Below are 10,463 nucleotides of genomic sequence, written 5' to 3' on the forward strand. Positions count from 1 at the left end.
AGGCGACGCGTCGCTGTCTGCCGCTGCAGGAGATCAGATGGGAAGAATATTTTCCAAAAATGGTCCCCAAACTTCAGGGCCTGGATAAGCTGGCAGCACACACCGCCGTCAGCTCGGACAGAGACGCTACTTCAGCCGGCTGCCGTGTCGAATAAAACGGTGAGTTTAATGCCCGCAGCGCGTCATGGCTCTTTTCTTTTCTTCTTGTAGCCAGCCGTCTGAGCTAGCTAGCAGGCTAACGTCACATCTGTAAAGGTGTGATTAGAGTCCGAACCTCTGACGGTCTGCCGCCGTTTCTGTCTGCTGTCTGAGAGCTGAAGACGAACACCAGCGGAACAATTTAACAACCACGCCAGCGTGAATCCTCAATCCACGGCTTCGCCTTTGTAGCTTGTCAACTAAAAGTCTGCTTTTACTCCAGCTGTTGATCCCCCCCCCCCCCCCCAAGCGCTAATAACACAGCAACAAAGTGTCATGGATGTCATGTTGTAGGCTGTTCCTCCTCATAACTAATGACGTGATGCGTGTGTGGTCTATGTGAAGCCTTACAGGAGCTCTTCATCACTATCAGGCTGTCAAAGTGCAATCAGTTCACAGGAGAGCAGGGACAGCCTGACATAACACGCACGGTGCTCGACACACAACACGCGCTCCGTGCACCTCTCAGTGTGGACTCATGCAGGTTAACAGCAGCAGCAGGCCTCCATCAAATCATTAAGTTAAGAATCAGCAATTAGTTGATCAATCGATAGGTGGATTGACAGGAAATGAATCAGCAGTTATTTTGATAATTTGATAAATGATTATTATTGAGTAATTTTCTAAGACAAAACAAAAGACAAAAGTGTGGTCTGATGTGAGGATTTGCTGCTTTTCATTGAAATCGAAATGTCTTTGTTGGTTTTATGAAACAAGACATTTGAAGATGTTACCTTCGTTTCTCTCTGTTTTCTGATATTTTATTGAATAAACGATTATAGAACAAGATGATAATTGACAGTAATCGTAATAAAAATAATAATTTGTTGCTACGCTAATCATCACCTCTCTAAAACATTTTATAACAAAATCGTTGAACGTAGAATTTATTGCAGGACTGTTACTTAATAAACTAAGTATCTAGATTTCTGTATTTTGGGATTTAAAAAATACCTCAAATTCATAATATTGCATATATTACCACTACAAAGCACTTACTACGTAAATAAAGGAGTTGAGAATGACAGTCATGTGACATTTACACAAGTGATTTTTCCATACCTAAACAGATGTGGTGATGTACCTCATCTGGATATCAGAACAAGGCCCTCTGCCTGTTGTGGTACTTCTACTACATCCCTACATCAAACTTCACTGTGGCCTGGACAGATTCAGCAGTAACAAATCATAATGGAAGCAGTCGGACTTAATCTGAAAACATTAGTGAATTGCCAGTCATGAAATCTTTCTCCCCCCTAGATGCAGTCCCTGTCCATGGAAGTGGGCAGCAGCAGCAGCAGCTCAGCTCCCAGCGACACGTCTGGCCCGGTGGTGCAGGTGTGCTTCCCCGGCGCTCAGGCCTCGGTGCTGGACAGCCTGAACCGGCAGAGAGAAGACGGCAGGCTGTGTGACCTCTCCATCCACGTCCAGGGACAAGTGTTCAAAGCCCACCGCTGCGTCCTGGCCGCCTCCTCGCCCTACTTCCACGACCAGGTGGGAGCGTTTAGCTGCTGACGTTTTCCATTCAGTACGAACACATAAAACATGGAGTCCTGTTTATCCATCTCTGATCTGGACCATGTCAAAAACGTGCCTTGAAAATCAGATTCAGAGGCATGCAACTTGTATTTGAGCGCTTGTATGGGATTCCATAGCAGCTGTCTCAAACTTTATGACCTATGACAGTTTGGTTTAACCAGACTCACTGTAAAAGATATCGAGACACAATAATGGATATGGATTCAAAGGGAGATAGTTGACTTTATACGTCTTTGTGGATACGACACACTTCAGTCAACACTCTGTGTATAATGTAAGCAACATGTGTCGTAAACAACAGGGAGAGTGAAACAGAGCAGCTAAACCTCTAAACCAGTGTGTGTATGTGTATTTAGGGTGGTTGTTGATGGATTCAGGTCCTAATCTTGACACATCAGTGAAAAGAGTTTGAATTCTTCCTTATAAGTATGCATAGCGACTGCCCTCCACTGTCTGAATCCCAGCTATTGCAGACTGGTGAGAGAGAAGTATTAGAGTATTAGTACTGAGTATTAGTACGGGGTTGGATTGTGACCATGACAAGTGTCTTAACAAATAAGAGAAAGGCGGCATTGAAGGGAGTGGGGAGGAGAGGAGGACAAATTATTCAAAAATTGCTAAACGTATTATTGTGATCTATCCCCCCCCCCCACCACCACCAGGTGCTACTGAAGAACATGTCGACCGTCTCCATCCCGGCAGTGATGGACCCGCTGGCGTTTGAGAGCGTGCTGAGCTGCGCCTACACCGGTCAGCTCCGGATGCTGCGCGATGACATCGTCAACTACCTCACGGTGGGCAGCGTCCTGCAGATGTGGCACATCGTGGACAAGTGCACTGAGCTGCTGAAGGAGGGCCGGGCTGCAGCGGGAGGGGGGAGCGGCGGAGGAGGAGGAGGCGGCGGCATGCAGGACGGAGCAACTGTCAGAGGAGGAGGCGGAGGCTCAGCCAACCTCGGATGCAGCAGCAGCAATGGCGACGGTGTTGCAGGCGGAGGTAATGGGGCTGGCAGGGATGGCGGTGGCGGTCAAGCCCAGGTCGAAGGGTCCAACGAGCCCCAGCGCGCCTCCCAACCTCCCAGCCGCCCGTCAGTGAGTGAGAGCCAGTCTCCCAGCAGCACCAACTACTTCAGCCCCAGAGACGGGAGCAGCTTCGGAGGAAGCGGTGCAGCCGCAGCCGGGGCGTCAGCGGATGGAGGCGGGGCCAGCAACACCCCCAGCTACTGCACCCCGTCGGGAAGAGAGGAAGCCTTCCTCATTGAGGAGGAGGAGGAGGAGGAGGAGGAAGTGGAGGAGGAAGAGGAGGAGGTGTTGTACCACCAAAGGAAGAGAGGAGGAGGAGGAGGAGGAGGAGGAGGAGGCAGCGGAAGGAGGAAGAAGATGAGCTCAGCGTCAGAGCAGGAGGTCGGGGTTAGCGACAGCTTTGGCGTGTCCTCTTATCAGGTGAGCCGTGCACCTTTAGTCTGATCTGAAGACCTTTCATTTTCAATCAAGCGGGAGCTCTGTTTAAACAGGAGGAATATTCTGTATCCTGAGTGTTTTTATATCTATTTCCTCATCATTCCATTTGGTTTAAACTCGGCGTTGGTCCTTTTCAGGTTTTCCTTCCCTTTTAAAAAGAACAAAAACCTGTAGGGTTTATGAAACACTAGAATATAAAAAGTAGTAGTCAAGCTGCTTTTTCTAGACCAGAAACCCTTAATTAACTATCTCAATTGAAAGGACGGGGAGGACTCGGCGATGCCGCTGCAGAAGCGTCCCACCTACAGCCAGCCCAGCATCATGCCCCGTAAACAGTGGGTGGTGGTGAAAAGCGAACGCATGGAGGACGACGACCTCATCGTAGTGTCCGGGGAGGAGGGAGGAGAGGACGAGGAGGACGAGGACGAGAGGGAGATGGAGCTGGCCAGAGAGAGGGAGAGAAGCAACTTCAACATCTCCAACGTTCGGAGCCTCTCGGCCGATCTGGGAGGCAGAGCAGAGAGCGACATGGACTCACAGGTGAGCTGAGGCCGGTTCTAAAGACGCGAGGTGTCGAGTTTTCATGTAGCATCTTTCAAGATATTGTGACAGCAGACGTTTGTGTTCGTGGAAAGGTGAGACAGACCGGGTGCAAGCTGGTGCTGTGTGTGTTTTAATATCACCATCAGGGGGCTCCAACGGTTCAACAATTCAAACTGTACACAAACCAATGGGTGACGTCATGATGACTACGTCCACTTCTTATATCCAGTCTATGGGTGAAACAGAAATACAGCCATCTGAACCTGTGTGATGTGCAAAATAAATATATGTTTTTAAACTTCTAAACTTTTCTAGACTCATGCAGACTTGGGTCGACTGTCCAACATGCAGGTGCAGAGCGCTCTGTGGAGAAGTCTGTAAAATCACTGAAAAGTTTGAAATTCTGCAAATGGTCCTGATGCAGCACAGTCCCTGCATTTTGCACTCATCACATATCTCTGTGTGTCTCCAGGTGGACTACTGCCAGTCGTCAGAAGACTACCTCAAGTTTGAAGGCAGTCTAATGGACCAGACTTTAGCTCACCTTCATGACAGTGCAGCGGGTCAGAGCCAGAGCGCTAGCCGCGCCGTGTCAGCGCTGCTGGGCCAGGTTCAGTCTGCCGCCTCGGCCCGGGCCCAGCTCTTCCCCCTGGACATGCAGGGGAACCAGATCCTCCTCTACAGCCAGGCCTCCGGACTCTCCCTGGACGCCACCGCGCCTCCCCTGGGGATGGCCGGTGGTATGATGGGAGGAGCCTCTTTCAAAGGTCCCGGTCTGGAGCACGGCGCGGTCCACCCGTCTGCGCAGGGCGGTCTGGGAGTCGATGGCATGGACGGTGGGGGGATTGGAGGCGGCATCGGCGCCGGGGGTTCAGGGAAAGTGTTCATGTGCCACTGTGGTAAGACCTTCACGCACAAGAGCATGAGGGACCGCCACATAAACATGCACCTGGACCTGAGGCCCTTCCACTGCCCCGTCTGTGCCAAGAAGTTCAAGATGAAGCATCACCTCACGGAGCACATGAAGACGCACACGGGCCTCAAGCCGTACGACTGCCTCGGCTGCGGCAAGAAGTTCATGTGGCGCGACAGCTTCATGCGGCACCGCTCGCACTGCGAGAGGCGCAGCGGGCTGGGGGAGGGAGGCGATGGCGGGGAGGGAGGGAGAAGAGGAGGAGGAGGAGGAGGAGGAGGTGAGGATGGGATAGATTTGATTGCCTCCCCTCACCTCCTCCTGTCTGGAGGCGAGGGAGGACAGGGCGGTATTCTGGGAGGAGGAGGGAGAGGAGGAGGAATGATTGCTGCTCCTCCACATATTTCCGGCATCTCAGCCACAGGAAGTAGCAACAACAATATGGCCGCCACAGGGGCCCTGTTAGGGGTGGTCTCCCAGAGTCCCGGTCAGGGACCAGGGTTGTTCGCCGGTCTGGGGTTGGGTCGAAGCGTGTGCGATGACGACGTGTGTGAAGTCAGTGCCGATGACGGTAGCGTGACTTAAAGCCGTAGTGTGAGCTCTGTCCAACGGGCGTTCTGTCTGAGCAAACTGTCCCGTCTCTCGTTCCTGCTGCTGTTTTTACAACATAGTGAACGTTTACCTCTGAATCACTTTGAACCGCCAACACTCAGCATTTCAAACAGGAAGTGCGTCCCTTGTCTGTTAAGTTATCCGCAATTCTTTTGGAAACTTACCTCCAAAAAGTGGCCTCATTAAAAAAAAAAAAAGGACCTTTCGTCTCAGTGAGTAAGCTATCGTTTCTGATATCCCAGATGTTAGTAAAGTATATTTTTTGGGGGGGTGTTTGTGGAAGAATGCTTTGCGTGTCGAGAGGAAGCCAGAAATGAAGACGCAGTGCTTCACTAACTGTTACTAACAAAGTTCCCACAGAGAGTAGAGATCAGTAGAGGAAAATAAAGGCTGTTCTAATTTGCTGTGATTCTGCAGTATTGTATTGTAATGTGTCATATGATGAGAAAAAACACAAATCTGCAAGAGAAAAACTTTATATTCAGAACTCAACTGAGAAAAGAGGAAGTTAAAGTTGCAGGTTTGTGTTTTTTTGGTCTTTTCCTCAGCGTCCCATGTGACACACTGACTGTCAGCATCATCACAGTGAGATGATGCTGCTTTGCTGGAAGCCCAAACTGGACCACAGTGAAGGCACAATCATCTTTTAGCTGCTTATTTACCAACCTGTAGAGCCGGTGCGCTCATTCAGAACACTTCTTCAGAACTCACAGAGGTACTGCACACCTAAACGCGTTGTTTTTTTTTAGCTGTAAACTAACCAATATGACTGTACTTTGATGAAACACACATGAAATCATCGACCTCATGTCCAATGTGCTCCACCCCCACACAAACACAAACACTACCTGTCATGATGAGCTCAGCGCCGCTCATCTTCTCTGCCGTAGAGAAGCCTCCTGGTGCTTTTCCAGTTCTGCTGCTGTTACCTGCTTTCACTTTTTCTTGTTGTTCACAGAGTTTTCGTGCTTTGAGAAGTATATTATCGCTGTAAATATATAGAAATATATGTCGTTTTCACTCATCACAGCCTGGAACAAACACTGACTTTGTGACACGGATGCGTTCGCTGCCGTCCGGTCTGCTTTAATCAGATGTGGAGGCGTTAAGTGTTCTACACCGAGCTCCTCATGAATCATCTGAACCTCCAGTCAGTGCATTTCAATGAGGAGCATTAGAAGCTAGCAATGGTAGACGCTGGTCTCCTCTGAGCTCTACAGTGTATAGAGTGTTTACGAGCGTCCAATCTTTGTCTCTATTCTTTCTACACGAGAGCAAATCTGACTTGTCAAATGTCCTGGATATTGTAAAACTACTAATTGATTAGTTGATAGACAAAAAATGAATCCGTGACAGTTTTGAATGAAACACCGTTCTGTTTACTCTGAAGCTCACCGAGTTTCTCCTTCACAGTTCTCCACCGTGCACGATGTTCTCCTCTGGGCCCTGCTGTGGTTACAATACACCAGTAATACACCAGTAAATACACCAGTAAATACACCAGTAAATACTCCAGTAAATACACCAGTAAATACTCCAGTAAATACTCCAGTAAATACTCCAGTAAATACTCCAGTAAATACTCCAGTAAATACTCCAGTAAATACACCAGTAAATACACCAGTAAATACACCAGTAAATACACCAGTAAATACACCAGTATCATGTACCGGTACTACTACTGATAAGATGCTGACAGGTATCACTCTACAGAATTACTTCCTTCCTTTGTTTCTTTATTAAAACACAGAGTAGGTGATGTTTGTAGAGGAGGTAGTTTTTGTCGCCATGCCAACGTATTTTTAATAATGTAATCATCTTATTTTCTTTGTTTTGGTTAAGAGGCCAAAATACATAATTCATTCCTCCTCATGGAGCTGCTCCTAACTCACGTTCACATTTAGCCCCACAAGGGGGAGCTGTTCACGAATTGGAATAAATGAATAGTATTTTATGTATACATATGTGTATATATACGTGTGTACATATATTTATATATATATTTTTCTTTTGCATCACAACACTGCTTACTTAAATACTCTTTAAATAGTATTTAGTACTCTGTGTGCTGTGCTTCTCATTTAGATTTAACTTAAATGTGAAAATTTGGCCCATTAAAAAAAATAAAAATAAACTAAATATGTAAGTCAAAAGTATGGAGGAAAATTTCGTTTTGAGAGAAAAGTGCATCATTATTTGATTTATAAAATCGTATTGACTTTCACAAAGGTGTGTCCTCTTGGTGCTGTGATTTAAGAGATTATGATCATAGACACCTGCAGCAATGTGATAACTATGAGTATTTATGTAGCTGTATTATTGTTTCACTCCTACATACTTTAACCAAATCATACTTCAGCGTGTCGCTGCGGCACAGGACAGTAAGGACAGAAATATAACACATGACCTCTTCAACATTTCACAGTGTTTTACACGAACGTAGAGCTGGAGAGATAAAGGATCGGAACGTTTGACCTTCTGTGAAGGCTCTGGATATTTTTATATGCAGGTTTGGAGCGCTTTTTTTACGTGACCTCTGACCTCCAGTGTTTCCTCCGTGACGGCTTCAGTTGTGGCTGTCTTTGGTTTGTCCCCGTTTGTCTGCTCCTCTGCTGACCAGCCACAGAGAAAACACTGCACGGCTGTGAGAGCAGAATGTGTGAGAGACAAATGTGACGTTAAACACTGGAAAGCGTTTAAGCGTGCATGTGGGGACCTTCCACTGAGTGAGGTGTAGGTGGACGTTTACTATTCCTCTGCAAACACAACGCGTGAAGAGACAGAGGAGGCTCAGTCAGAAACATGTGAACAGAGGAAGACAGAATGATCTCTACTTTCTACATCCCATAATTTAAGAAGTTTCTGCTCGTGTCAGCACCCAAATAATCAATACAACCTCAACATGTGGTCGGTAAAGTGTCGATCTCAAACACAAAAACTACTTCTTAGATAATGTGCCAAATCGGGAGGTGTATCTTAAAATGATGAGAGAAAAAAACATCTACAAAATAGACCCCGAACCAAAGAGAGAGGACGTTTCAGGGTCCCTGTATGACGGGTGTGTAGTTTGTTGTGTCTCTTAAACTCCAGCCGCATGGTTTCTCTAACTCCCCGTCTGGTGTGAACGAGTGGTAGCAGAGCTTCACATTCCATTTTTTTCCAAGACCGAGTAAAGACGGAAGGATGCGGACAGAGCGCTCGGAGCTGCTGACTGAGCCGTTGAGTTATTTTTGTACATTCCACGAACTGTTACACGACTTCTCACATGTGTTCTGGTTGACCAGTCGATTGTTGAACAGAAAACGATGATAGACATTGTGATGTAAATCCTGAGTGGTACTAATAACGTCATGAACTACAGTACATCAATATTCACCTCTGCCCTGTATCAAACTAATGGATTAATAAATTTGGTGCGAATTATGGCTTTTGTCTCTAATCTCTGTTCCAGCCTCGAACATATATAAATTATGGGCTGTATTTTTTGCAATTGTTAAACAACAGCACTTATCCCTATATACAGCCAAAAGTGATGAAATTGATCAATATATTGATTTCACCCAAAGGCAAACAATATGCTGAATAACGCTGCTGGAGACCCAGGACATATTGCTGGACCCGCTGGAGGGAAGGGGGGCACGGGAGAACCAGAACCAGGACGGAGCGGGGTCGACTGACCTGCTGCAGTAAAATTAGAGGTTTTCTAAATGGACTCTGGTGTGATTAAACACTACCACTTGTCCATAGGGACGAACAGAATCAACACAAAATAAAAAGTTCCTAGAAGTAGCTTTAACATTGGAATGTATTCAAAAAGCCAACTTCTAAAGGAATCCATGAAAGGCTCTCAGACAACACAGGTGATGAGTGGAGGCTGTGGTGGTGTGACAGAGCTGTTGAACCTCTAAAAGACATGTTTGTAGATCTGAAGGGCCAGGTGCAAATCCCATCCGGCCCTTTAATAAGGTCAGGATGGATCAGGAGAGGAATGAAGTGCTTTACAGACACCAGAAGGCTGACGGAAAATACTTTTAATTCTGAGCTCACAAGTTAAAATATTACATTCTGTACAGAAATATTACAAACAGGTGTTTATTGGCACACAGGTGGCTTTACACTGTGTAGTACATGTTAGCAACCACATGTATGAAACAATCAACAGTAATCACGAAGAGCAAATCAAGTTCAATCATTTCAACAATTAAATGAACTCCAAAGGAACCGGCTCCCACTGGTCTTCATCCGTGTGACGGACGGTTCAGCCCATGAAGAGTCCACCTGACAGAGAAGACACTAACGTTGAGCATGCTGAACATTGCATGTGATCATAGACACCTATGCTTCTGTATAAAAGTGTTTATACAGAAGCAGCTGTCACACTGTACCTGTCACTTCCACGCTGGCTCCTGTGATGTATCGAGAGTCATCGGAGACCAGAAAGGCACACACATCAGCCACCTCTGGAGGACAAAAAGAGTCAACAGTGTGAGGAGGACCTGGGGACTGAGCATGGCAGACCTGGTCCTGTAGACCAGGACCGGGTGTGGGAAAGTAAAGTGTGTTTTATAACTTTTAAATAACATTTTAAAATGCTTTGTGTCCAACGGTAAAATCAGATTTAACAGTAACGGCCTGCGACACATGCAAAATGTTTTAAACATTTAGATTCTAGTGTTTGGAGCTTAGAAAAGTTCACATCATTTCCATTATGAATATCTATCAGATGAGAATAAAGGTCTGCAGTGAAAACAAACCAAAGTGATGCGTTCACTGACCTGCAGGCTTCATCTGATAAACACACAAACAAGACGCAGTGCAGATTTAAGGAGGACGGCTCTGTTTGATGACCACAGCAGAGGCAGGATGGTCGGTCCCTTTGGTTGGAGTTTGTATTAAACGGCCGGTTGAACCACTGACACCTGGTGATATTTAGTTCTGCAGAAGGTTCTAGTTTGGTTTGCTGTGGTTTAAAGATCGCTGCCAAGACTCTGCAGCCAGAACCACAAAGGTTCATTTGTGCTGCTCAGAGATTCATTAAAGATAATCACACAGCAACTTGTCTTTACAGAAACGTCGACATGAAGATGACTCAGGAGAGTCCACTGAACGCACTGTCAGCAGTTTGGGAGCTATGTTATACCGAAGAGAAACTCAGTTTCACCATGTTCTGAACCATGCTACATAAATAAAGCTGATAT

At 46.4% G+C, this 10,463-nt stretch overlaps 1 protein-coding gene across 1 annotated transcript; it reads left to right on the forward strand.

The window, feature by feature from the left end:
* On the forward strand, positions 1-6,802 carry zbtb22b (zinc finger and BTB domain containing 22b). The gene is made up of 5 exons (XM_031871221.1): positions 1-159; positions 1,459-1,692; positions 2,400-3,179; positions 3,459-3,737; positions 4,213-6,802. The coding sequence occupies exons 2-5, from the start codon at positions 1,459-1,461 to the stop codon at positions 5,236-5,238; spliced, it is 2,319 nt and encodes a 772-aa protein (XP_031727081.1). The 5' UTR covers positions 1-159; the 3' UTR covers positions 5,239-6,802.
* Positions 6,803-10,463: the final 3,661 nt, after the last annotated feature.

Source organism: Anarrhichthys ocellatus, unplaced genomic scaffold (genome assembly GCF_004355925.1).
Source record: "Anarrhichthys ocellatus isolate YVR2014 unplaced genomic scaffold, GSC_Weel_1.0 scaffold57, whole genome shotgun sequence".
Classification (NCBI taxonomy): domain Eukaryota; kingdom Metazoa; phylum Chordata; class Actinopteri; order Perciformes; family Anarhichadidae; genus Anarrhichthys; species Anarrhichthys ocellatus.